We start from the raw sequence: 27,880 nt of genomic DNA, 5'->3' as shown, positions 1-27,880 counted from the left end.
TATGGCAATTAATTTTATTTCTATTTTCCCAAAAATACATATTAAATCTAAATAAAACTTTACAATTATAATTTTCTTTCTCTCTCATCTATCTTAATAGACTTTCACCAAATTGGCATAGTCTAATAATTATCTTTGAATTCTCGCTGTCATCTAATCTTATTTTTGAAGAAAGTATTTTAATCAAATCTCATAAAATTCTATGATTTTTTTGTCGTGACTTTCACCAAATATATTGGCATAGTCTAATAATGCATTTTAATCAAATTTCTTCACGATAAAATTGGCATAGTCTTAAAAAAAATCAAATCTCATAAAATTGGCATAGTCTAATAACGATATATTTCAGAAACTCCTTCCCTATTTTCTTCATAATAGGTGAAGAACAAGAACAAAAATCCTAATTACGTTTCTCCTTCTTCCTATGCAAACCTAATAAGCTTTTCTTTTTCATCATCACTCAATTCATTTCTAATCTATTCTCGTTCAAAATGGCAGAGAGCGTGGCAGATTTTGCATCAAACTCTCCCTCCATGTCTCCAGTATGTACTCAATTGTTAATTTAATATCCCTTAGTATTTATTTTAATAAAAGTTTATAGTTGCTTTTTCTAATAAGCGTTTATGTTCGTAGTTCATTAAGCATATATTTATCATGTATTTTTTTAACTTTGATCATTAAGCATGATTAATAAACGTTAATAGGTACAAGACACGGTTCAAGTCGAGAATGATGAAACATGTATTCCAAATGAGAATTCAAAAGGCTTGAAAACTCCATATGTAGGGATGCTTTTTGACACAATGGAAGAGGCTAGAAACTATTATCAAGATTATGGCCGACAAAAGGGATTTTGGATTCGAACTCGATCGTCATCCGAGACAAGAAGCCGTTCAGACGATATAACAAGCAGACAATTTGTTTGTGTACATCAAGGGAAACATGTCTCGAGAAATATAGTACATGAGACTTTGGAAGAGAATGAAGATAGGGAAACATGTGAGACTGAGAATATGAAGAAAATGAATAAGAATTGTTCTACAGTGAAATGTGGGTGTAAAGCAAGTATGCGAATCGTACATGATAGATGGTCAAACAAATGGAAAATTTCAGTGTTCAAAGACGTTCACAACCACAAACCAGTTACACCAGAAAGAAGAATGAAAATGAAGTCAAATAAAGTTATGCCCAAAGCTGCTAGAGTTCTCACTGAAACATTTCATGAAGAAAATTTGCCAATTGCAAAAGTTTCTTCAATTTTTGGTGGCACACATATTGGCTTTAACAAAAGAGATTGCTATAACCACTTGAGAAATGTCCGACATAGACAACTAGATGGAGGTGATGCTCAGTCAGTGCTTACTTATTTCAGGAAAAAGCAAGCTGAAAATCCTCATTTTTTTTATGCAATCCAATGTGATGAAAACGGAAGAGCAACTAATTTCTTTTGGGTGGATGCTCGGTCTCGCATGGCTTATCAGTATTTTGGTGATGTTGTTACATTTGATACAACCTACAGGACAAACAAGTACGACATGCCTTTTGCACCATTCACTGGAGTAAACCACCACTGGCAGTCAATACAATTTGGATGTGCACTTTTACAAGATGAGACAGAAGTTACCTTTTTATGGTTGTTTGAGACATGGCTTGAAGCAATGGGAGGACGTCATCCGATTACAATTATTACTAACCAAGACTTGGCAATGAAAGGAGCAATTGCGAAGGTTTTTCCAAACACTCATCATCGATTATGCCTATGGCATATCAAGAAGAAGTTTGCTGAAAAGTTATCACATGTGTACTTCAAGAAGTCCAAGTTCAAGATTGAGATGAAAAAATGTACTCGAAAGACATATAAGATCGATGATTTTGAAGTAAAGTGGAAGGCCTTGATGAAAGAATATGGGTTGGAGAATGATGAGTGGCTAAAAAGTTTATATGAGATGCGTTCTTCTTGGGTTCCTGTTTATAATCGTAGAATATTTTTTGCAGGAATGAATACTACTGGACGTAGTGAGGGTATTAATTCCTTTTTTGATGGATTTGTCACACCAACAACAAATCTTAGAGAGTTTGTCGTCAAATATGAACAAGCACTGAAGAAGATTATGGAAAGACAAAGTGATGAAGATTTTGAATCGGAACACAAGTATCGCATTGTCAATGAAGGAGAATTTCTTTTGCAGCATGCAGCAAGTTTGTATACTAGAAATGTATTCAATAAATTCAAGGATGAATGGAGTAAAGTCAATCGGTACAAAGTTGAAGAAATGCCACATGACAACGAAGATCACGCATACGTAGTGAAATCAAAACTCGGAGAGCAAGAAGAGTTTGTGGTGAAGCTAAATGCGCAAACGCACAAAGGTACGTGTGAATGCCAAAATTTTGAGTTTGTTGGAATACTTTGCAGACACTTGTTGAAAGTATTTGTCCGCTTGGATGTTGATACAATACCTGAACATTTTATTTTGCCAAGATGGAAGCAAGAAGCAAACAAATTTAGGATAATGGATTTTAAAAGTTTGGTGACGAATGATGGTAAGGAAGAATCAGAAGCTTTGAGACTTAGCCATATGTGTCATCAAGCAACTAAGTTGGCTTGTACTGCAGCTTCTTCAAATGAGGCATACACAATTTTCATGGAAGCTATAGATGAACTATCCAAAAAGTTGTCGGAATATTCTTGTCAAGATACAACCATTGCTTCTTCTACAAAAGGTGACACATGTACTAATATTGATTCTTCTGTACCGGTACTATTGGACCCATATATCTCACAAACTAAAGGTAGAAAGAAAGATAATATTAGTAGTTCGAAAAGAAGGTTGGCGGAAAATTCTTGTCAAGATGAAAATGTTGCTTCCTCAACAAAAGGTGACTCTCTACTACTACTTTTGGACCCTAATATCTCACAAACAGGTAAAAAGAAGGACAATATCAGCAGTTCGAAAAGGATGAAAAGTGGTATTGAGTTGGCTCAACAAAAGAAGAAAAGAAAATGTCGTTCATGCAATAAGTTAGTACGACACGACACAAGAAATTGCCCATCAAATCCGAAAAGAAGAAAGATCGAATCAACTAATGAATGTAAGTCGAATTAACTTTTTTTTATTGATATTTTTCAATATTTGGTTACCTATTTATGTTTTTTTTTTTTATTTTGTAATCTATTAGGGAATGAGGAACAAGAAGACTTGGGCGAATATGTGGAGAGTGATGACCAAGAATATTTGGAGAGTGATGATGTTTAAATTTTGTAGGATAGATTAGTCACTTAATTGTGCTATATTGTTGCAGTTTTCATAGTTTGGAAAATTGGGTGTATTTTGTTAAAGTTTATGCCAACAATGTTTTGAAATTAGTTGTGTTTTCTTAATGTTATTGAGACTTCACAAATTTGATTTCCGTCAAGCTTTATGAGAGAGAAATTTGATTTTTTTTATAGCTTGACAGAATTCACCTATTATGAAGAAAATAGGGAAGGAGTTTCTGAAATATATCGTTATTAGACCATGCCAATTTTATGAGATTTGATTTTTTTTAGACTATATGCCAATTTTATCGTGAAGAAATTTGATTAAAATGCATTATTAGACTATGCCAATATATTTGGTGAAAGTCACGACAAAAAAATCATAGAATTTTATGAGATTTGATTAAAATACTTTCTTCAAAAATAAGATTAGATGACAGCGAGAATTCAAAGATAATTATTAGACTATGCCAATTTGGTGAAAGTCTATTAAGATAGATGAGAGAGAAAGAAAATTATAATTGTAAAGTTTTATTTAGATTTAATATGTATTTTTGGGAAAATAGAAATAAAATTAATTGCCATATTGTCAACCTATCATCTCAACCATTAAAAGAGGACTAATCTAATGGCTAGATACTTGTGTCAAAAATTGTGTAAAAAACATGGTGCCACGGATCCGCCCCCATATATATATATATATATATATATATATATATATATATATATATATATATTAAAAGTTAATAATTTAAAAAAAATAAAATTTTTCATCATTTATATAAAAACACACATTGTGTAACATTTGTATTTCGATCACAATGAAAAATGTTTTTAACAGGCCCAACTCAATCGTCGGCCCAGAAAAGGGTGTTATGACCCTTGTCCATATCATAGGTCTCGTATTTTCGGGCTCTTTTTATTTTTTTAATAAACGATATTTTCTACATTATGAGATGAAAAGTGTGCTAAATCTGGTTCAAATTCATCTTTAGCAATAATCAAACCTAATACATTTCACTTACAAATGAAGATGAATACTAATATTCCATAATACTAAGTGACAACCCTTTTTTGTTTTTTGTTTTTTTTTTTTTTTTTCACTTTGTGTCTTCGAGATAAGAATGGACAAAGAAAGGTGATGGAAGAAAGGGGATGATCAATGTGTAAAAACAATATTATTTTGAAACAGGAAACAAGATTATATTAGTTTATATTAAAATGCTTAAAATATTTGACAACTTAATAAATATAACTAACTTAAAATTAATGAACCATTAGAAAACACATTTTTATTGTTTTGCTTTATTTTGTTGTCAAACATTTTAAGCCTTCAGATATAAATTAGTATAACCTTGTGAGTAATATACATTTGGTCCTCATAGGTCCTCAAAATGAGGACCTTAGACCAACTCAAACCCTTGGAGTAAGTTCTAAATTTTACCATATATCCCCCCCCCCTTTCCCAACAATTTCCTTCCAACCCTTGGGCCAATTTGGGGCTATGGGTTAGAAGCTCAAATTTGACCAAATTCCGGCCAAAAATGTGGGTTGGGTTAGTGGTGTGCCCCACATGTTAGAATGGAAAACGGAAGGTGAAGCCCAAATGCCCAGCCCTCACCCACGCACGCCCTTGCACGTGCTTGCTTTGCAGCAACCGAACCCCACCAATGTGGGCTTGTCCCCTGGCTCTCTGAAGTTCTTAATGAGCCTAATGACTCCTTTTTCTAATCCATGGCCACAATTTAAATGGGCCGTTGATTGATCCAATGGTCCACGTTCAATTTTTTAAATTTTTTTGTTTTATATTTATAAATTTATAGTATCCAACGGTTGAGATCAAATATGATCAAATCCAATGGTAAAAAAAAAGATCTAACATCCCAAATTTAAATCCAATGGCTAAAATAATTTAAAAAAAAATTATTTAACTCAAAATTCACCCAAAAACTCTATAAATACCTATGGAGGTTTTCATGGTGGCCATGGTTTTGGGGAGAGAAACGAGGATGGGGAAGCTATCTTGGATTTTGCAATGGCATATGATCTCTTCTTAGCCAACACCTTCTTTAAGAAGGGAGAAGAACATGTGATCACCTACAAGAGTGGGTCGTCAAAAACACAAATAGATTTTCTTCTAATGAGGAAAGGGGATCGTATAACTTGTAAGGATTGCAAAGTTATACCAGGAGAGAGCGTGGCTAATCAACATCGCTTGTTGGTGATGGATGTACATATCAAAAGAGTGAGAAAAAAGAACAAGACTTGGAAGTGCCCAAGGACTAGATGGTGGAATCTAAAAGAAGAAAAACAAGCCATTTTCAAAGAGAAAGTAATCACCCAGTGTGTGTGGGATAGAGAGGGGGAAGCTAACCAAATGTGGGATTCTATGGCTAGTTGTATCCGAAAAGTAGCAAAAGAGGTATTAGGAGAGTCCAAGGGTTTTGCCCCATACCAAAAGGAATCTTGGTGGTGGAATGAGGAGGTACAAACAAAGGTGAAGGCTAAGAAGGAATGCTGTAAAGCCTTATACAAGGATAGGACCAATGAAAATGGTGAAAGGTATAGAAAAGCGAAGCAAGAGGCGAAGAAAGCTGTGAGAAAAGCTAAGTTAGCGGCTTATGACGATATGTATAAGCGACTAGATACCAAAGAATGAGAGTTGGATATCTATAAACTAGCTAGAGCAAGGGAAAAGAAGACAAGGGACCTAAACCAAGTGAGGTGCATCAAGGATGAGGATGGAAAGGTTCTTGCTACAGAGAACGCGGTTAAAGACAGATGGAAAGGTTATTTTCATAATCTTTTCAATGAAGGACATGAAAGGAGTGCTTCTTTAGGGGAGTTGAGTAACTCAGAAGAGTGTAGAAACTACTCTTTTTATCGTAGAATCCGGAAGGAAGAAGTGGTTGTAGCTTTGAAGAAGATGAAGCATAGAAAAGCAGTAGGCCCAGACGATATACCAATCGAAGTGTGGAAAGTTTTGGGAGAGACAGGTATAACATGGCTCACTGACCTTTTCAATAGGATTTTGAAAACGAAGAAGATGCCAAATGAGTGGCGAATGAGCACTTTGGTGCCTATCTACAAGAATAAGGGCGATGTACAAAATTGCATGAACTATAGGGGTATTAAGCTAATGAGTCATACAATGAAGCTCTGGGAGAGAGTCATTGAGCATAGATTGAGGCAAGAGATACGGGTTTCGGACAACCAATTCGGGTTCATGCCAGGGCGCTCAACCATAGAGGCAATCTATCTCTTACGAAGATTGATGGAAAGATATAGAGATGGGAAAAAGGATTTACACATGGTCTTTATAGATTTGGAAAAAACGTATGATAGGGTCCCAAGAGACATTCTTTGGAGGATTTTAGAGAAGAAAGGAGTACGGGTAGCATATATCCAAGCTATACAGGATATGTATGAAGGAGCAAAGACTGCCGTAAGAACTCATGAAGGACAAACCGAAAGCTTTCCCATAACTGTAGGATTACATCAAGGCTCATCCTTAAGTCCTTACCTTTTTGCGTTGGTAATGGATGAGTTAACAGGACATATTCAAGATGATATTCCTTGGTGTATACTTTTCGCAGACGATATAGTGTTGATAGATGAAACTCAGGAAGGGGTAAATGCAAAGCTTAACCTTTGGAGAAAAGTGTTGGAATCTAAAGGTCTTCGCCTAAGCCGATCAAAGACAGAATATATGGAGTACAAGTTCAGTGCAAATGGAGGCCAAAACGAGTTAGGGGTGAGGATCGGAGATCAAGAAATACCAAAGAGCGACCGTTTTCGTTACCTAGGATCTATCTTGCAAAAGAACGGAGAATTAGATGGAGATCTCAACCATAGAATACAAGCTGGATGGATGAAGTGGAAGAGTGTATCCGGCGTGTTGTGTGACCGTCGTATGCCACTGAAGCTCAAGGGAAAATTTTATAGGACGGAAATAAGGCCGGCGATGCTGTATGGCACAGAAGGTTGGGCGGTGAAGCATCAACACGTACACAAAATGGGTGTAGCGGAGATGAGGATGCTTCGTTGGATGTGTGGGCACACGAGAAAGGATAAGATTAGGAATGAGGATATCCGGGGTAAAGTAGGAGTAGCCGAAATTGAAGGAAATATGAGAGAAAATCGGTTACGGTGGTTTGGACATGTGCAAAGAAGGCCTACTGACGCTCCGATTAGAAGATGCGACTATGGGACAGAGGTTCAGGGCCGAAGGGGTAAAGGAAGACCTAGGAAAACTTTGGAAGAGACCCTAAGAAAAGACTTAGAGTACTTGGATCTAACAGAGGACATGACACAGGACAGAACACAATGGCGTTCTAAGATTCATATAGCCGATCCCACTCAGTGACTTGGATTTTCCAAGTTTCCAACCGAGAAGTTTTCCTCACTTGGGAAATTAAGGGAACACTACCTCAACCTACATGCTCCACTCACAAAGCTTCAACATACAAGCTTCAACAAAAGAAAATTCAAAGAACTTAGCGAAGAAGGCTTTGGTGTATTTAACATAATACGTTGAAATGAAGGAAAGCTTATTTATTGATATCCCCGATAAGTTACAAACATGTACATATACTTGAGTCAAAATAAACAAACAAGAGGGAGCCTTCACAAAGGTTGCTTAGGAGAAGTCTCAGCAGTCGGTAGAGCCCCAGAAAGAGAAGACATCAGAGGGGGATCATTCGGAGCCTCAGTACTGGACAAAACCCTAGAAGGAGGAGGCATCAGAGGTTGATCATTTGGAGCTTCATTACGCGGTACAGCCCCAGAAGACGAAGGCAATAAATGCCTTTGGAACAAACCCACAAATCTCTGATGATCAAGTAAAACCTGACCATCAGATTCCTTCATCTGGTCAAGCTTCCTCTTCATGTTTGTAGCATAGTCATGTGCGAGCCGGTGCAACTGTTTATTCTCATGCTTGAGCCCTCTAATCTCCTGTTTGAGACTCATCACTTCAGCCGCCAATGATTCAACTTGGCGGGTTCGAGCAAATAGGCGTTGGGCCATATTAGACACAGAACCTGCACACTGAACATTGAGAGCCAGAGAATCCTTAACAGCCAACTCATCAGACCGTTTGGAAAGTAGTCTGTTATCTTTAGGAGTGAGAAGGTTCCTGGCCACTACCGCAGCGGTCATATCATTCTTCATCACGGAATCCCCAACGGTAAGAGGACCAGTAGGGGAGACGAAGGATGGGCACCATATGTTGTCTGGAAAAGGCGGGGCTGCCTCTTCAACAAGGTTCAAGTCAAAACGACGGTCGGAGGGGCCAGACATTTTCAAAAGTGTTGAAGAGAGAAGAGGTCGGACAAATCAAGATCTTAGAAGTGCAAGAATTGAGCTTCTACTGGTGGATATTCAAGTGTGCTTTGGAACTTAATGTCAGCCCCTATAAAAATCTGCACTCGACGAAGCTTCAGAAATCGAAGAGGCGTCTGCTCAGAGACCACGAGGGTCGATCTCAGAAATTGAAGAGGCGTTTGCTTTCTCAAAAGCTGGGCTGCTCAAAGACCACGAAGGCCGATCTCAGAAATCGAAGAGGCTTGCTTTCTCAAAAGTTGGGCTGCTCAGAGACCACGAGGGTCGATCTCAGAAATCGAAGAGGCACCTACTCTTCCAGCCTTGTCAGCACCTATCACACGCACACTCAGCTTTGCGGAAATTATGGGCATTCTGTAGAAGATTTCTGGCGAAGTAGAAAGCACATGAATCGTACTGTTCAATCACCCACTTCCCACACGCAACAGTAACTCATGGGTACCACAGATAACTTTGCCAAAGTTCTCTGACAAAGTTGAGACACGTGAAGCTTGCAGCTCCCGCTACATCGCTTTGACCAAGAAGGGTAAAAGAATTGCAAAGAAACAACACTAACAAAGTTTAGACACATAAATTTTGAAGGTCTAGCTACCATATTATTACCCACAAGGGTAAAGGAACAATACCATTGCTGGATAATTGGAAAGTCCCGGTGTGTCAACCTCTGTGCTTCGTGGCAAGGTAGACTAGCAAACATGCCCAATCTTTACTCACATTCGAGAAAACACTCCCAACAGGATTGCTTGCTCCAAAATCGAAGAGGCACCGCCCTCCGAATCTCGAAAGCCAGACTCCCAACATGATTACTTTCTCAAAAATCGAAGAGAGGGTAAAGGAACAGTACCACTGCTGGATAATTGGAAAGTCCCTGTGTGTCAACCTTTGTGCTTCGTGGCAAGGTAGACTAGCAAACATGCCCAACCTTTACTCACATTCGAGAAAACACTCCCAACAAGATTGCTTGCTCCAAAATCGAAGAGGCACCGCCCTCCGAATCTCGAGAGCCAGACTCCCAACATGATTACTTTCTCAAAAATCGAAGAGACACCGCTCTCCGAATCTCGAGAGCCAGACCCCCAGCATGATTGCTTTCTCAAAAATCGAAGAGGCATCGTTCTCCGAATCTCGAGAGCCAGATCCCCGACAGGAGTGCTTGTTCGAAAACCGAAGAGGCACCACTTTCCCAACTTCAAGAGCTGGATCTCCTTGGATAAAGCTTGTCTGTAATCTTCACACGCAACATCAGCTTTCCAGATACCACAGACCACTTTTTTCAAAGTGCTCTGACAGAGTTAAAACATGTGAAGCTGGCAGCTCCCACTACCGTGCTATGACCAAGCAGGGTAAAGGAATAGCATTATTACTTGATGTTAGGGAGACTCCTATATATGTCGACCTCCATCCCTAACGGACAGGCAGACCTGCAAAAATGCTCAACCCTTTCTCTTATCTGAGAGGGCACTCCCAACGAAGCCTTTCGAAATATTCAGCTTTCTTTCCCCCCGATAATACCTCTGTAAACAAGCTATACTAGAGCAAGAATATCTCATATCATCAGGGTTAAAAGCAAGAGTATCCCATATCATGCTTTTTCCCTGTCTTTTCCTTTGGCCTTGTTCTTACCTGCAAGACAAGGAGAAAGAGAGCAATCAGTCAGCACTTGGAATCAAGCTTCCAGCCAGGAACTGACTGCCTGGAACCCCTTACCTGAGTACTTACTTGACATTGCTCTCAAGTACTCATCTTCAACATCTTATGCTTCTAGGGAAGATACCGCATCTGCCTGAGGAACAGATAGGGCAAGTGAGAAGGATACAAGGAAGCATGTGGAGACAAGCGTAACAGCACACGTGCCGATACATCCACTACTCTGTCAAAAGCAAAAGTATCCCATATCAGCAGGGTCGAACGTACTCTAGATTTGATGGACTTGTTTTGACCCTCAAATTCTTCAGTCGGCCTTATACTCTGGAGGAAACCAGAAAACCCTCCAGCCCGGTTCAAGAATAAGCATGTGGAAAGTTACTTCTTCAAAAGCAAAAGTATCCCATATCATATCTTCTCATTTTTCTTCTCTTTATCCTTCATGCTGCCTGCAAGATAGGGAGAATGTGAACAATCAGCCGGAGCTTTGATTGCTTACCTTGTCTGTCACATCTTTCAGCAGATCCCCTAGCCCGGCGACTTGGGGGACTCCTACTACATGGTTTGTATCGCGCTTGACCAAGCCTGAAACTACAAGTAAGCTTCAAGTGAAATTGATACATTACCTTGTGCATCTCCACCAGTTACAGATACCACCCCTGGATGGAGGAAGAGTACTTCCAGAGAAGATGCCACATCTACCTATGAGACAGATAAGGCAAGTCAAGACGATACCACACTCCGGTACTTAGAAGTTTCGTGGTTACGAGATCATTCTCCCACAATATTTCCTAATGTCATTTGTACTAAATCATTCACTTGTACTCACTAAAGGAGAGCTTAAACCTATGTACTTGTGTAAACCCTTCACAATTAATGAGAACTCCTCTATTCCGTGGACGTAGCCAATCTGGGTGAACCACGTACATCTTGTGTTTGCTTTCCTATCTCTATCCATTTATATACTTATCCACACTAATGACCGGAGCAATCTAGCGAAGATCACAAAAAGTGACCGTTTTCGCTACCTAGGATCTATCTTGCAAAAGAACGGAGAATTAGATGGAGATCTCAACCATAGAATACAAGCTGGATGGATGAAGTGTAAGAGTGCATCCGGCGTGTTGTGTGACCGTCGTAGGCCACTGAAGCTCAAGGGAAATTTTTATAGGACGACAATAAGGCCAGCGATGTTGTATGGCACAGAATGTTGGGCGGTGAAGCATCAACACGTACACAAAATGGGTGTAGCGGAGATGAGGATGCTTCGTGGGATGTATAGGCACACGAGAAAGGATAAGATTGGGAATGAGGATATCCGAGGTAAAGTAGGAGTAGCCAAAATTGAAGAAAATATGAGAGAAAATCGGTTCCGGTGGTTCGGACATGTGCAAAGAAGGCCTACTGACGCTCCGGTTCGAAAATGTGAGTACGGGACAGAGGTTCAGGGCCGAAGGGGTAGAGGAAGACCTAGGAAAACTTTGGAAGAGACCCTAAGAAAAGACTTGAGTACTTGGATCTAACGGAGGACATGACACAAAACCGAGCGCAATGGCGTTCTAGGATTCATATAGCCGACCCCACTTAGTGGGAAAAGGCTTTGTTGTTGTTGTTGTTGTATGTGTTAAAATTTTAGGCCAGAAAGGTTGGAGTAAAAAAACAGTTTCTGATTTAAAATCTAAATTTTATGGGCTAAAATTTTTAAATTTTACTCCAAGGATTGGTGATGGTCTTAAAAGAGCAGGACTCTTACCATTAACTGTTGTACAATGTTGATACTTGGTTACATGTTAATAGTGACTAGTGACGCACATGTAACATAAAAATTACACATAATAATTACTTACACTTTTGTCAATAAACGACGGTTTTAGTCTTAAATTATAAATGTAGTAATTAGTCATGAATTGTCTTAATGGATGTGTTTTTTTTTTCCTTCACTCTCGGTGAATATGATTATTTTTTTAAATGAAAAATAATGAAAAGGATTTGAAAACTTTGAGTTTTAATAATAAGGACAAAATAAAGGGTAAAGTGAATAGTACCAGGATTGACTTTTTAGTGTAAAAATGTGGTTTTTCGTTAAAGTAAACAGTACTAGGTGCTTTTCGTTAAAGTTCCATTTTTTTAATTTACTGTGTTTCAAATTTAATAAAAAAAATAAAAATTAACTCTATGTCGTTTGACTTGAACAAGACTTGGGGCTCATAGGAGAGGACGAATTCATAATAATTGAACTTGACATAGCTTAATTTGTAGGCAGTTTCGAATGTTAGGTAGCAACTCTTTTTAGGGGGTCCAACAAAATCATCACGCATCCACATGCATCAGCCATGATGAATGAAAGTAAGGAAGCAAGTATGAACTAATTCAAGGACGTTGGCTACCATTCATATTCACACAGGCATGTGCCTGTGTTTGGTGTTAGGTGCGATGCCAAAATTAATTTGAAGTTTATTTTGTTGGAGTCTACGAGTAAGATGGAGCACTGGTTTCTAAATTTTGGCTTGATTAAAATTTTGCATTTATAAACTAAAAATTGATTCTGAACTTGCCACAATGATAAGTAATGATTAATTAAGTTGGTAACACCGATTTCAACTAAAATAAATGGTTTAAAGGGATAAATAAATGATGAAACTTTTGATGGAGTTATTCAAAAGGATTACTGCTTCACATTGCAACAAATTCAATGACTAATACTCATTGATTTTTAATTTAAGGTTAAAATTTTGCATTTATAAATTAAAAATTGATTCTGAACTTGCCACAATGATAAGTAATGATTAATTATGTTGGTAACACCATTTTCAACTAAAATAAATGATGAAACTTTTGATGGAGTTATTCAAAAGGATTATTGCTTCACATTGCAACAAATTCATTGACCAATACTCACTGACTTTTAATTTAAGGACTAAACCGTCAATTCGACTACAATTCAAAAACCAATGCTTGTTGTAAAATTGACGGTGTATGCAGTGGAATAAATAAACAAAACACAAAATTTACAAGGTTCCTCTACAGTCAGTGTGACTGGAGTACGTCATCGGGGTAGCAGCAGTGCTTTTATTTATAATCTGAAGTAATAAGATTACAAAAATAACTCTCCTCTCTCTTTTCTCCCTCTCTGCCGTGAGCCTTGTGGTTTCTCACTTCTTCCTCTCTTCTTCCTTTTATCACTTGTAATGCTCTATTTATAGAGCAAACATTATGAAAGCAAACAAAAAGTTCACTATTTAACTTGTGAACCTTTACTATATACATGTGGGCAAACACACCCATTGTTTTACAACAATGCTCGAATTTTCTGGAGTCACAAACAGAGCTGTGCACATTCTTTCATGAGGTGCCGTCAAAAGATAAATACAAATGTACAAAGGTTTCAGACTGGGTAGTCTAGGCTCTTGAAGACTTCTTGGAACAGCTTCAAACCCTTGAGATTGGTAGCATAATTTTTCTTACCATGAAGTCATGAGTGGCCCAAAAATAGTAGGTCGTAGTCTTATCTGTATGTGTTGGGAGTCGGCATATTTGAAAATAGAAGGATTTTCGACATGTTCATACGGATAGAAACATGCATGCTTGCTTGCCGGTGATCTTACGTACCAACTTGGGGTTCTCATCAAGTCCAGTAGATTTTGGATCAGACCGTATCATAATCATTAATCACGCGGTGTATATAAGCTTACGCATATTTTGATGTCCATGATTAGCTTCAATTGAATAAATCACTAAATTCATTAAATACCGAACCAAAAAAAATAAATACTCAATTGTATATTTTGTCCAAATAAAGTAGAAGATGGATTAGCTATAAAGAAAACTTATTCCCACAAAAATAGTAGAACTGGAAGGATAAACTTTGTTTAATTTATAATTAATCTATTGTCTAATTTCAACATTTACAAATATTGCAAAGTAGCATATATTTATTCATTCAACATTTATCGAATCTAGTGAGTTAACAATTTTCAATGAATCGTAAACACCAAACAATGCCTTATGCAAAAGGAGTGTAATATCCACACACCCATTTTTACTTCTTCCACACCTTTTTGGATTTTGGCCGTCGGATCAGATGAATTGAAGAAGATCAACAAACAGAAATTAATAAGGGGTGTATAAGAAGTAAAAAGGTCCGCACACCCCATGTTAAAATACTTGTTTTCTTACACCCCACTAAACAAATACTACACAATAAGTTGTTAAATGAGATTACTCAAATGTGATTTGCAAGCTAACTCCTATTTAATGATATAACTGATTTGTGAATAATTGCATGAGCATGACATATAATCAAAACAACTAAACAAATTACTTACGTAAATAGTTAGGATTTTATTCGCTACAAATAAAAATAAAATCTCCAAAAGTAGGAAAAGAAAACTTGTTTGACAGGTCTCGGTCAAATTCCCACAGATGACAGTGCGGATCGTTCACCATTACGAGCTTTGATACAAAGACACGAGATAATTTTCAGTGTGTTGAAAATACGATCTGGTATATCAAGTATAAGGATACAACTGCTTGAAAATTTTTGAAAAAAATTTCAACTAATTGTACTATAATATTCGGTGTACCAAATGATATTCTCCAGGTATACCAGACGTTGTTCCCGTATAATAAAATATTTCTCCATAGGCACAACAGGTTGAGTGGATTTCACACAGATAATAGCTTCACCAGTCACCACCTCAGGAAGTCAGAACGCTATTGCCAATTATTATACATGCATAACACATCCACCACTTGCACCAGAGATTTTTAGACCTAACCAGAAGACCGACACGACGACACGTGATGATATTGTTCTTTTACGTCAAACTATATTGTGTACTTATTTTATGGCAATATTTCGAAGAGGTATATTAGAAAGACTAAATGTATAGATTAGAAGTTTGATTAAATTATTATTTAAATGTTAATTAATATGTTTATTTTTTATTGATAACACATCATTTAATTTGCATATATTTAGTTTATAAATTACTCTTCCTAACATGACTACATCGTAATAATTAGAAGTAATACATGATGATGAGTGTTCTCGATACACATAAAAAACTCTTCGTATAAATACGAGAGATTCTTTTCTAGTATACCCACAAATAACGGCACAAAAGTATTTTTCCCTTTCTTTTAAAGAGGAATAAAGTAACTACTACCAAGAATTGGTCAATTTCGATAAGTATTGTTTTTTCCTTTTGGTTGAATGATTCTAGACCTTGTTTGAAAATGAAAAATTTACGGAATGAAAAAGGTAGAAAAAAGTAGATATTACGCGGAGAATATAATGGCATGTGGTGATCAAATCAAATTATGAAAGATAAACTTCACCAAAAAAAAAAAATTATGAAAGATAAAGCGATGAGCATGTTGGTAGAGTGGTAGGGCAGGCTGGGGAATGAAGAAAGTGACAGTAATAGTCGCACGCATGAGCAATTTTTTTTACCGTTGATGTATGTAAGTTGCAAACTTTATATGAAAAACATATGCATTTGTAGTTAGAAAACTTTCACGCATTCAGGCTCAATTGATCGTGGCAAATATCTTCTTAGCACATGTAACATATGAGTTTTTAAGAAACATCATCTCACGTCTAATTAAGTGGTTAGGTCATATTAAAGGCCATGTGAAAGCCAAAAGGTTGGTGGGATATCGTTCGGTTCCAACAACATTGAAGATGCAGAATTGATAGTATGTGGAATGAAATGGAAAATATCAATCAAAATAATGCATTTTTGCTTTTGGAAGCACAATCAAAATGAATAATAATGTATATTGGGAATTAATAATTGAATGAGTGCTCGTGACAAACAAGTTATGCATAAAAGTGACTCTTGTTCATTGAGATTGTGGAATTGTAGTTCACATCAACGAATGAAAGTCACCAACGAGCGCATAACAAAACCCTTAATTAGTAGTTGATCAAATTACCTATCAAACAAACATGACTTAAAAAATCATGTTGTCGATAGTGATCGGGGCATTTTTGGTTGATGATTTATTAAGTATTTTGTAGGTGTTGTGTTACTGTGTAATATCTACTTGTGTAGTGTTTAATTAAAGTGGACTGTATCATTATATAAAAAAAACAGTGGTAGTAAAGAACGTGTTACCAAAATAAATCATTACATCATTGTCTAAAGAGCATTGAGCAATGAATGAATTTTAGGCGTTGTTTCAAGTTATACTCTTTGTCGTGTTATATATTTTTTTTATCAGAAAAAGGATTGATTAGGAAGAAATCAATTCATTTTTCTCTGCCAAAGAAGTCTGTGGAGAAGGAGACATAATGTTCTGGGATGCACACCCCTTAAAAAATTATCAAAAATATGTTGTATTTTTTAATTTTTTAATTTGTTTTCATGTTTTAGTTGAATAATGTAGCACACGTGGGTAGTTCTGTTCTCTTTGACAATGAAACCTACCTTGTTTTTAAAACCCTCTGTAATCCCAAAAAGGAAGGAAAGTAAAACCCAAAGGAATTAACTTCCCATGCTGAACATTTCAGCAGGGAAGTCTTGTTCAAACCGAAATCCCACCTTTTATTCCCCTATAAAACGTGGGAGGTTTCTTGTTTTGCAAAACACAAAAAAGTTTGCAGCTTTTGCCTGTTTTCGTTTCTGGGTTGTTTTTGTTTTCTGGGTTTCATTGGAGGACTGCATTGTGATTTGCAGAGGAGAATAGTGGTGGGTTTTGGATTTGGAGATCGAAAAAAGGTCGGAGCTTTGATGGGGAGCGTAGTGGAGGAGATAAGCAACGGTGGTGGCCACTCAGTGGTGGATGTTGAAAGTAAGGCTGGCTTTGGTGGAGGTATTGTGGACGTGTACGGTGAGGATTGTGCCACCGAGGATCAGGTTCTCACACCATGGACTGCCTCTGTTGCCAGGTAACACACACAGAGCTTCTTTTTCCTTGTTACGAATTTTTGTCTGCAACTGAGTTTATAACTCTTATTATTGTCCTTTTATGCAAGTTTTAAATTTATTTTAGTTTTCTTTAAATTTTCCTATTTTTCCCTTGAAATTTGTGTTTGTTGATGCTCATTTTAGTGAGAAAATTATCCACATTCTCAATTTTTCATGTTTGGTTATTCAAGATATTTTAATATTACGTTATTCTAGTTTCGTTTGATAACTATTTCATTTTTAGTTTTTAGGGTCGGAAATCATGTTTTTCAAGTGTATATTTACGGTTTTACTAAGCCTTAGGCTTCTTTTCTCTTTTTCTACCACACCTGCTGAAAACCATGTTTCTTGTTAATGAATAATCTCGCAGAAACTTAAATATGCAGAATTTGGTTTGTTTTTTAAAGCATCTTCTGCAATGTAAACGTGTTGCAGTGGTTACACATTGCTGCGTGATCCACACTACAACAAAGGTCTTGCCTTCACCGAGAAGGAGAGGGATGCACATTACTTGCGCGGCCTTCTGCCTCCAACCGTCCTAACCCAGGAGCTTCAGGTTGCAAATACCTCAAAGTTCATTTTCGTGCTTCCGTTTCATTTTCAGTGATTCATTTTGTTGTTCAAATTTCGGCTAAACTTTGTGCCATAATGACCCAGGAGAAGAAGTTGATGCAGAATCTTCGCCAATATGAAGTTCCGTTGCATAGGTACATTGCCATGATGGATCTTCAGGTAATTGTCTGCTTGAACAGGCTCTATATCAGTGCTTGAGATCATTGTGAATCACAGTTGTTATCAAACAGGGTCGTCGTCACTAATTTTTGCTTCTTTTCTGGTGGCGTTCTTGTTTTATTGTGCAGGAGAGAAATGAAGGGCTGTTTTATAAGCTTTTGATTGACAATGTTGAGGAACTGCTTCCTGTTGTGTACACGCCAACAGTTGGTGAGGCTTGCCAAAAATATGGGAGCATTTTCAGGCATCCTCAGGGTCTTTACATCAGTTTGAAAGAGAAGTACGGCTATCTGATAACGTTTTTACTAAATCTCACATGTTTAGTTGAATATCTATCAAACATATATTGATTGGCGAACTTTTCAGGGGAAAGATCCTTGAAGTACTAAAGAACTGGCCGGACAGGGGTATTCAAGTTATTGTCGTGACTGATGGGGAGCGTATTTTGGGGCTAGGTGATCTTGGCTGCCAGGTATTTGTTGCAGATTCTACTCAGTTGTTATGTACATATACAGTATTGAACTGTTTCGTTTAAATCCATTACATATTTCATTTGGAATTGTTGCCTTTGTCTTTGGTTGAATCATTGTCACCTTAATTAACATGAATGTTCCGAAATTTTCAGGGCATGGGGATTCCTGTTGGAAAGCTCTCTTTGTATACTGCACTCGGAGGAGTTCCTCCTTCAGCGGTAAGCATTTCCCCAACTGTTGCCCCCTTTCTTTGAGTTCAACAACAAGAGCAACAGAAAATTTTGCCTGTACATTCAGAAATTTTACAATCTGTGTTTTTGTTTACAGTGCTTGCCTATAACCATCGATGTTGGAACAAACAACGAGAAGTTGCTGAATGATGAGTTTTACATTGGGATTAAGCAAAGGAGAGCAACTGGACAGGTTCAATATTTTTTCACATTGGTCTTGTGTTTTACTTTATAAGTCACCGTCGTTTTAAGAAGTTTTAACTATGTGAAATATATGGTTTCTGTAAAATTGAGGTGGTCTTTTACCTTTGTGATTTAGGAATATGCGGAGCTTCTCGAAGAATTCATGACTGCAGTTAAGCAGAATTATGGGGAGAAAGTCCTAGTTCAGGTAGAAGTCTTTCCTATCCTTCATGTAATTATGTTTATGAAACTCTTCTGTCCACGTGGTTTCATCGTCCTCTGAATAACCAGATTATCGTTTGCTATTTCTTTCTTGTTCCTTCTTTAGTTCGAAGATTTTGCAAACCACAATGCATTTGAACTGCTGGCTAAATACAGCAAGACTCACCTTGTCTTCAATGATGACATTCAGGTAACATATTATACTTTCGTTTCACAGCTAGCAATCTTGCTTCCCGGGATGTTTACAACTATTTTCTTTCAAATTGGTTCAGGGAACGGCATCTGTGGTCTTAGCAGGGCTCATAGCTTCCTTGAAATTACTTGGTGGAACATTAGCTGACCATACTTTCTTATTTCTGGGTGCTGGAGAGGTGAGGCTTGAAAACTATTCAGTCTGTATATTCATAAATGCACTGGTTTTTGGATGTTTTTGACTTTGCTTCTTGGCTACTGAAGGCTGGAACCGGAATAGCAGAGCTTATAGCTCTTGAGATATCAAAAAAGGTATAAACTTGCTTACCTCCCCCGTAAATGCTTTCTTCAGCTAAGCATTTGTGATTAACGATGTGTTTTCATCTTGGCAGACCGGCGCTCCATTGGAAAAAGCTCGCAAGAAGATTTGGCTTGTGGATTCTAGGGTACTTAAAATCTGATCAAATTCTTCCCTTCGACATATGCATTTGATCAGTTTATCTTCCTCTTTTCCAGTTTCTTTTACTTTGTATTTCGATATAATAGAGGCATTACATTCTTTACAGGGACTGATTGTTAAATCTCGCCTAGGATCACTTCAACACTTTAAGCAGCCCTGGGCTCATGATCATGAACCAATAAAGGAACTTGTAGATGCCGTGAAGGTGTGAAATTATACTTGAACATAACAATGTCTTTCAACAATATCTCCTCCTGTTATCTTACACATCCCTATTTCATCAGGCAATCAAGCCAACAGTGCTGATAGGAACATCTGGTGTGGGAAAACAGTTCACGAAGGAGGTCGTTGAGACCATGGCGTCCTTGAATGAGGTTCGCTCTCTCTCTCTCTCTCTCTCTCTCTCTCTCACACACACACACACACACACACATATACAATGATCAACATAAGTGACATTGATCAGGTGTTTGGCCACTGCAGAAACCACTTATCCTTGCTCTTTCCAACCCAACATCGCAAGCTGAGTGTACTGCAGAAGAAGCTTACACATGGACAAAGGTAATCAATCTGCTCTTTCTTTCTTCCTCTTCCTCTTTTCTCTAATTTTCGTTGGGGTTATAACGCTGCTAGATAAACTAGCAGAACTCTATTTAACAATCACATCGTTTTTCTCATACGAAGGGTCGAGCAATCTTTGGCAGTGGAAGTCCATTTGATCCTGTCAAATACGAGAACAAACTCCTAGTGCCTGGCCAGGTTTGTACCTTCCAACTCAAGCAACTCTTGTTATGAATACCTCTCTTCATTTGAAGACACTAGGATCTTGCTTTCGCCTAACCACATTATTCAGGCCAACAACGCGTACATATTCCCCGGTTTTGGCTTGGGATTGATCATGGCTGGTGCCATTCGTGTACACGATGACATGCTTTTGGCAGCCTGTAAGTACACAAACGATAACCTTCAAATGAACACCGATTCTCTTTGTTATCTGCGAAAATCCTCTAAATCATTTGATTTCGTGACAGCTGAAGCTCTGGCTACGCAAGTTTCCGAGGAACACTACGCCAAAGGAATGATCTACCCGCCATTTACCAACATCAGAAAGATATCAGCCAACATTGCAGCTAAGGTCGCTGCTAAGGTCTATGAACTCGGTAAGTTTCTTTCTGCGTTCGTAACAAGTACTGTACTCTAACACATCTTACTAAAGTTCGTGTTTTCGATTTGGTTTCAGGTCTGGCTTCTAATCTTCCTCGACCAAAAGATCTCGTGAAGTATGCAGAGAGCTGCATGTACAGCCCGCGCTACAGAAGTTACCGTTGAATTCCGCCTGTTTCGTGGTCTGCAACTTCTACGATCCACCATGTTTTTTTACCACTAGTAATTTGAATTCATTTGGTTGTTTTGTTGGTAGGAGGGCACTTTTGTTCCTAGCTTTATTTCCACTAGAACTTGCCAAGTTTTGGTTATTTTTTCTTCCAATTTAGGAAGATTATATTTATTTTTCTGCCATAAAATGGAGCCAAAATCGATTGTAAACGCCTCTTACCATTTGATGACTTGACATAGGACTTGTTCGGAAGTGATTTTGAGATTGTCAGAATCACTTCTAAGGAGAAGCATCACTGTTGTTTCCAATTCTAGATGCAACATGTTTTCGATAGAGAAACTAACGCCAGACTCAGCTCAGAATGATTAAAATACTAATCCAACATATAATACTTGCAATTTGATGAAGTTTAACAAAAAATCGACAAAGTTTCTTAACCCGGAAAGAATTCTGAAAAAAGATAAGAACTACACTTCCGATATATGAATTGTAGAATATTGGCGAGTACAAGGTACATCGTTTATGTAGATTCAGAGGAACGTTATTAATTTGCAGATAGGAACATGTAGCTATACAAATCAAAATCGTTACATGGAAACAGTAAATTCAGGCAAGCAATTACATGTTTGAGATACATTAGACTTACTAGTGCAGGTCATTAGACTTACTAGTGCAGGTCATCAGAAACTTGGGAACTCCGAATTCCCCAAAAAAATTTCGGCTTCAAGTTCTTTTTTGTGGCTGTAAATAGCCAACCCATTTGGGTTTCGCAGCCGGCACAGTTTGTTACTGTCCACGCATACCTGCAAAAGTGAGCAAACTGGCAACTTAACAACTTCGTAGTACTAAAATTCTAATCACATTTAAATCAGAGATAATGATCAAGCTTTATGAAACCTTCCTTGAAGTAACTTACTATACAAGTATACAGTGACAGATTTCCAGAGATTTAAAAGATGTGAATATTGCAGCTAGATACCGATTTTATTCATACCTGATAAGTTCCAGTCATTCCATAAAATTTATGATCATGATCTACGTTTGTTTTTATTTGTTTTAGTATTACGAACTTCCAACAGTTTTGTGAGTTAACTTCGAATCCTTATGATTTTTATTTCACACAGACTATAAAAAAAAATTATTACTCTGTGCTTTGAAAACCCATCAAAAGGGAAAAAGACCAAGTTAAGGACAATCAGTGTGCTAAAAGGTTTACGAAAATGCATAAATATTAGCGTTCTTTAAGATGGTAAATTGGTCAGAGAATCAGAAGAATATTAAGGTACAGGTCCATACCCAGGAAACCAGCTGTATTCACTCACTGCTGGCCCTATAAGTGCCAAGCCATTTGCTTTGTAGAGAGTCATTATCTCATGAATGCAACCACTTGGGTTCACGTAAGCACCAAAAGGACCTTCACTTGACATCACCAGCATATTACTCCGCCTTGCAATGAAAGTCTGCATTGTGTACCCAAAAACATGAGTGTACACACAGACACACACACAAAAGTCAATAAACATATAATGGGCAAAGGGTATATACTTTTGAATGCATGCACACAGGCACACACGCAGTGTTCTGACGCAAGTACATTACCTGACATGTTTTACACCGGATAAGATCAAAACTGTGAAGCAACTCAATTTCTCTACGCAGCCTATATGAAATGCCATCAATCTCCAAAAGCTCCTGCCTAGTAGCTTCCGAGACAGGAATTTTACTAGCAATAAAAAATGACAAAAGATCAGGCTTCTTCACAAGACGATCCATGCTTGGTGCCCCAACTATCTGTTTCCACATCTCTGCAATACAAGAAACTCACAAACTCTGTAAAGCTGAATCCTTAAACTCCATTTTTCATTTGATTAAAAGGATGTTGCAAAATGCTAAACATTTTTAGCACGTATACCATGATTAAAAATTTGTTGCATATTCTATGAATCAAATAACGTTTCAATTATATTGATTCTAAAAGCTTCCTCAAAGGATCAAAAGCAAGATCATTTCCCCTGCTGCAAATTCAGATTATAGTGGACACTAAGCAACAAAAACAATGGCAAGATAATGAACACATAAATAGTAAGCACCAACAATGTTTAGCTATAACATTTAAAAAATATCATTACATAACTGTTTACAGTGCATAATGACTGCCATTATCACCAGACAATTCACTATAGATCATTAAATTCACTATAGATCATTACAAAAAGTTAAGACACCCGAAATAAGAAATGCACACACAAACATGACATCACACAGCATATCTACCAATTCCCGATAAAACTAAATATCGAAATGTCAAGCATTAATTATATTCTGCAATTTTCCTTTGTAATTCTTCCAAATTCAGACAATATTCTAAGGTTGTTTTACATCCATTATACAATTAATCTGGAAACTGTAATGAAATGTTTTTAGTTAACATTAACATATAAAACTTACTATCTAAGTGCCTGACCCTTTTTCATTTCTAGTCCTATAAAGTTGTAATATCTTCTAATGCATTAAGGATCACAACTTTTCGAACATCAATTGTGAGCCCAAAGTAAAGTCAAATACCTGCGGCTCTTTGAGCAAGACAATAGGAGTCATACATGCGGTATACCCAATGGGGCCAAAATGCTCTTGGAACTCTACGAAACTGATTTAAGTCCATATTTCTCCAACATTTATTTGGCTCTTCCTGTTTGCTGGATTGCATGTCTGACCTGGAACTACTTGCCAAATCAACATTACTAATCTCAAGGCACGAATGCAATGAAGCCGAAGAATCAGAGTCTTTTGATTGCAATTGTAACTGTGACTTCTCATCATCACTACTTGAAGTTGTTGATTCGTCCATTGTATCAGATCCAGAATAGGAACCAATTGCAGATTGGTGGATTTCTCTCTCAGTGAATGACAGTGTACTCTCAAAGCTTTCATCTGACTTTGCCTCTGAATCATTGTCCACATCCATAGATCCAACTGACTTTGCACGAGAATCATTTGAAGGCAATTTAAGTGAGAATTTGTGGCCTCTTGGATTACTAAATGGTGCCAAATCTCCGAATGCATCCCTTGGGACCCTCGATGGTATATCTTCCTGGATGATTTGAACTTCCCCACATGGCTGAAAAATGAAAATTTCACACCAAATAAGACATTACATAAATGAATATGACCAAATAAAAATGAAATGGATAACAAACAATCAATCTCTTTCAAACATAAAATTTTTCTAACCGCTCCTTCCGCATCAATCCAACGGTGTCTTAGACGAAATCTCTGTTGGCCACGAGTTACCACATTCAGTGAGCCATCCTCTAATCGTCTATATTGCCGAATCTATAAAAGGAGAAATATAAAAAGTTGAATAATCCAGCAGTTATAAAAGAAATAGCGTAGGTTGAATAACAGTTTCTACTTATGAGCAGTAGAATAAACTAAATATACCTCTGCAGTTGTCCCAACATTTGCAAACCTTATTCTTCCATTATCTCTGAATACATGAATCTGAACAAAATTTCAGGGTTAAGAACAATGAAACAGTACGTAACAATCCAGGGGCAAAACAAGTCAAAAGTTGTCACAAGGAGTTCACCTACCACACCAATGGTACAAGGAGCATCAATTTGGTTTAGTGCTCTCTCAATAGAAAGTACAAAACTGGGTTGAATGACTCTTAAGGGAAGGGTTGCTTCTGGGAACAGGACAACTCCTGCATATAGAATGTAGAAGAAACCAAGTTCTCTTTAAGTAACAAAAAAAAAAAGTATTTTATACAAACATACAAGAATATGAGTAAAATGATGACAAAAACAAGACCAACAGCAGACTTCACTTTGATTCTCTTCTATTTCTAGTCCATTCAACTTGCTCATTAGGGCAAAAACGTTTAGGACTAGCAGTTACTTGCTTCTATTGATTTTTTAAGCTAATTTTATTAAGCAACTAAAAACTTAAGATACAATGATGTTACGGGAGGTGGCTCTTGTAGCATCTCTCCCGAAGAACTTTATTGACAGAGAGCATTCACATGACAGTCTTTCTTTTTTACAATAAGCTAGTGATCTAACTGTCTCTCAGTCTCAACCAGCAATTTATTCCATGATACATTCAATTATTTTCTTGAACTTTTCTTTACTACCAAAATGGCTATACGACTTTGCACCGCATGGCTTACACCTATGGCTAATGCAGTTACGCTAAAATGCCAAACATAATTCAACAGCTACCAAAACGAGTAACTGAAGTTTGAAATTACTTAACAATCAAACGTAAAATGATAGAACCTTCGAGATAAAAAATAGGGAGCTTCAAGACGGCGCCCCCATCCAGAAAAGCCACCCTATGATGAGTGTCTTCAACCTCTGTTTCAATCAAAATTAACCAAACATCAACACTTTGAACGGAAAATTGTGGACAAATCAGTATAAAAACACAGGCAAAAGACCAAATACCTACCACCGAGATACGTATGCAACGAAGCCAAACAGGTATCGAAAGCATAGTCATCAGACGGGCCGCGACCACCACTGTCAAAATTTCCATAACAAATTCAACAAATTAGTGACATAATCAAATAAAAACACAAAATTTCATCTCAATTTTACTGTCATTATAGAAAAAAGGAATAACAAATGATATGATCAAATAACAACACTGATAAAAACAGATAAAAACATAAAATATCAAACTTGAGTTAGCTACTCGTCACAGAAGAATTCGAAGCCTAGTTTCCAAATTAATCAAATGAAATGAAATTCTGAAGAGTTAGCAAGGAGGAGAGGGGAAATGATGATTACGTGGCGTCGCGGTCGTCGCCGGAGGAGTCGTCTTCGTCGACCTCTTCGACCTGCAGTTCTTCGAGATCGAGTTGTCGGATCTCCTCCATCTGCCGCCTCTCTCGCGCCAGAATTCGATCGTCGTCCATTTCTATCGCACTGTGGGAATTGGATTTGGTACGTTAGGGTTTTTCCTCTGGAAGATTTGAGAAGTTTGAAGTGTTTTTAAGAGGTTACCCGCCACTTCAGGTGCGAATTTGTCTTTTTCTCCCGCTCCCTCTTCTGATTCCCCAGTTAAGCTGCTTCACTGACTTTTCACGCCGTCGATGCCGATGTTTCACCTAATATTTTAGGAGAGATTTTTTAGTATGATCGGAACACGAATTGATACATCATGTGTTATTATATAAATGATGAGATATGTATGTTAAAAAGTTAATAACTTAAAAAATAAAATTTCAAAACACTTATATAAAAATATGTAATGTACCATTCATGTTCTTATTATAATGAAAAATTTCTCGTATTTTAAGGGCTAAATTGTTTTTGTTATTATTCCTAAATCTCGATTTTGTTTATGTAAGATTATAAATATTTTTTGATTTTCTTTAATTTACTTAATTTTTTAATAGTTATTTTTTTCATAAAAAACACTAAATTAATATAAAAAAATCACGACTATACCTCTATGAGCTCGTTTTAATGTGCTTTTAAAATAACTTAAAGTATTTTTGTTGTAAATATTTTTGTTACCAATCTTTAGTAAAAATCCAAGTAGATTTTGGAAAAGCACTATAAGTGTTTTATGCAAGAAGCACATACCTAGTGCTTCTTAAAAAAAAACACTTAGGGTGCGTTTGTTGTATCGAACTGTTTCAGACTGGACTAGCTTTAGGGACTAAGCTGGACTGGTTTAGACTAGACTAAGCTGGACTAACTTAGTGAAGCGTTTGGTGCAGTGTCGGACTAAAAATCAAAATAATAACAAACTTTAATATTACATTATTTAATACATATCTATTAATATTTAAATACATACTTATTAATATTTTATTATTATGCAACATTATTCATTTTCTTAAGAACTCTCCCTCTCCCTAGAAACTTCTCTGCTATTCTCCCTCTTTGACCCCGTCATATGTTCTTCGTTTCTCCATCTTTTTTCTACAAAATTTTAGATCCTTCAAAACTATTTTCCGCAAAATTTTTCTGCAAAATTTCACATTCCCTAGAAACAAGCTGATGGGTTATTTCTCCCTCTGATCAAGTTGTTCCTGCTTGGCTTTGTTCCTTCAATCGTCACTGTTGAAATGTTGAGATGTTTCTCTTATTCAATCATTTGCTTTGATTTGCAACATATATGAGCTTTAGGAAAGCCTATATCTGCCCTTGATTTGATTTGCTTTGTCAATTTCTGTTTTCATTTTTTCGTGTTTGTAAATTCTTTGAAAGGTTGAGATGTTTGGTCTACAGTTGGAGCATGTGGTTGAGACCGTTGTCCTGATTTTGCAGTGCGAGATCGTCGTCTTGCATCTGCAGTGCGAGACCGTTGTTACTGTTGATGTGCGAAGGATGAGATCCATGGGTTTGAAAGCAGAAAGGGCGAGATCGACGAAGCACGCAGAGGATTAGAGGAGTGAACGAAGCTGGTCTTAGTAGTCCAGCTGTTTTTGGAGGGTCTCGCTAAGACCCTTTAGCGAAGGCGTTAGTGAACACGAGTCCCTCCTAGTCCCACTAATGCTAATCCCTGATACTAACAAACACAGAATTAGACTAGATGTTAGTCTAGTCCAATCCAGTGAGAGCCAAGGAGGGCAAACAAACACGCCCTTAAAGTGCTTTGGAACTTAAAATTAATTTCACTAAAAGCATTTTCAATTATTTAAAGACACTTCCAAACGAGTCATATTACTGTTATAATTAACCACAACATAACTATAACTAGTCTTCATGCATGCACTCACACGTGTGCAGAAGGCATTTTTTGAACCATGGCGTGCTACGCTTGTCTTACATGTTTTAAATGTATTTATATGCATTGATTGCTTAAATAATTTTTTTTATGACAAAAAAAAGTCAAATATTTGAAGTAAATGAATAATATTCGAACATGCTAGAAG

The 27,880-nt window shown here is 37.2% G+C and overlaps 3 protein-coding genes across 5 annotated transcripts; 2 read left to right on the top strand and 1 right to left on the bottom strand.

The window, feature by feature from the left end:
- The first annotated feature begins 491 nt into the window (after positions 1 to 491).
- LOC126631330 (protein FAR1-RELATED SEQUENCE 5-like) lies at positions 492 to 3,257 on the top strand. Its single transcript, XM_050301494.1, has 3 exons — positions 492 to 542; positions 705 to 3,093; positions 3,181 to 3,257. Exons 1-3 carry the CDS (start codon positions 492 to 494, stop codon positions 3,255 to 3,257), a joined length of 2,517 nt encoding a protein of 838 aa, XP_050157451.1.
- A 13,450-nt stretch (positions 3,258 to 16,707) lies between these two features.
- Positions 16,708 to 21,327, top strand: LOC126632376 (NADP-dependent malic enzyme). 2 transcript variants are annotated; one of them, XM_050302753.1, is made up of 19 exons: positions 16,708 to 17,141; positions 17,596 to 17,716; positions 17,818 to 17,892; positions 18,021 to 18,172; positions 18,259 to 18,364; positions 18,518 to 18,583; positions 18,693 to 18,788; positions 18,915 to 18,986; positions 19,107 to 19,190; positions 19,273 to 19,371; positions 19,457 to 19,504; positions 19,585 to 19,638; positions 19,759 to 19,857; positions 19,937 to 20,026; positions 20,136 to 20,213; positions 20,337 to 20,411; positions 20,506 to 20,596; positions 20,684 to 20,812; positions 20,893 to 21,327. In XM_050302753.1, exons 1-19 carry the CDS (start codon positions 16,984 to 16,986, stop codon positions 20,979 to 20,981), a joined length of 1,782 nt encoding a protein of 593 aa, XP_050158710.1. In that variant the 5' UTR covers positions 16,708 to 16,983; the 3' UTR covers positions 20,982 to 21,327. The 2 variants fall into 2 exon arrangements, with proteins under 2 accessions (XP_050158710.1, XP_050158711.1); XM_050302754.1 differs by having other exon boundaries at positions 17,002 to 17,141; positions 17,531 to 17,716.
- A 109-nt stretch (positions 21,328 to 21,436) lies between these two features.
- On the bottom strand, positions 21,437 to 26,089 carry LOC126632377 (uncharacterized). Of its 2 annotated transcripts, XM_050302756.1 has the most exons (11): positions 25,998 to 26,089; positions 25,782 to 25,919; positions 25,441 to 25,511; positions 25,269 to 25,346; positions 24,582 to 24,694; positions 24,430 to 24,489; positions 24,220 to 24,321; positions 23,554 to 24,106; positions 22,588 to 22,793; positions 22,285 to 22,448; positions 21,437 to 21,791 (listed from the first exon to the last, which is right to left on the bottom strand). In XM_050302756.1, the coding sequence occupies exons 2-11, from the start codon at positions 25,907 to 25,909 to the stop codon at positions 21,656 to 21,658; spliced, it is 1,611 nt and encodes a 536-aa protein (XP_050158713.1). In that variant the 5' UTR covers positions 25,910 to 25,919; positions 25,998 to 26,089; the 3' UTR covers positions 21,437 to 21,655. The 2 variants fall into 2 exon arrangements, with proteins under 2 accessions (XP_050158713.1, XP_050158712.1); XM_050302755.1 differs by having other exon boundaries at positions 25,782 to 26,054.
- Between the last annotated feature and the right edge of the window lie 1,791 nt (positions 26,090 to 27,880).

Source organism: Malus sylvestris, chromosome 8, assembly GCF_916048215.2.
Source record: "Malus sylvestris chromosome 8, drMalSylv7.2, whole genome shotgun sequence".
Lineage (NCBI taxonomy): Eukaryota > Viridiplantae > Streptophyta > Magnoliopsida > Rosales > Rosaceae > Malus > Malus sylvestris.
This window is presented reverse-complemented; position numbering and strand designations above follow the sequence as displayed.

Coding starts and splice junctions, on each gene's coding strand:
- LOC126631330 (XM_050301494.1), top strand. CDS start 492: ATGGCAGAGAGCGTGGCAGATTTTGCATCAAACTCTCCCTCCATGTCT. Junction 543..704: donor ACTCTCCCTCCATGTCTCCA/GTATGTACTCAA, acceptor AAACGTTAATAG/GTACAAGACACGGTTCAAGT. Junction 3,094..3,180: donor GATCGAATCAACTAATGAAT/GTAAGTCGAATT, acceptor GTAATCTATTAG/GGAATGAGGAACAAGAAGAC.
- LOC126632376 (XM_050302753.1), top strand. CDS start 16,984: ATGGGGAGCGTAGTGGAGGAGATAAGCAACGGTGGTGGCCACTCAGTG. Junction 17,893..18,020: donor TTGCCATGATGGATCTTCAG/GTAATTGTCTGC, acceptor TTTATTGTGCAG/GAGAGAAATGAAGGGCTGTT. Junction 19,858..19,936: donor AACTTGTAGATGCCGTGAAG/GTGTGAAATTAT, acceptor CTATTTCATCAG/GCAATCAAGCCAACAGTGCT.
- LOC126632377 (XM_050302756.1), bottom strand. CDS start 25,909: ATGGACGACGATCGAATTCTGGCGCGAGAGAGGCGGCAGATGGAGGAG. Junction 24,322..24,429: donor ATGTTGGGACAACTGCAGAG/GTATATTTAGTT, acceptor CTCCTTTTATAG/ATTCGGCAATATAGACGATT. Junction 21,792..22,284: donor GAATACAGCTGGTTTCCTGG/GTATGGACCTGT, acceptor TCACTTTTGCAG/GTATGCGTGGACAGTAACAA.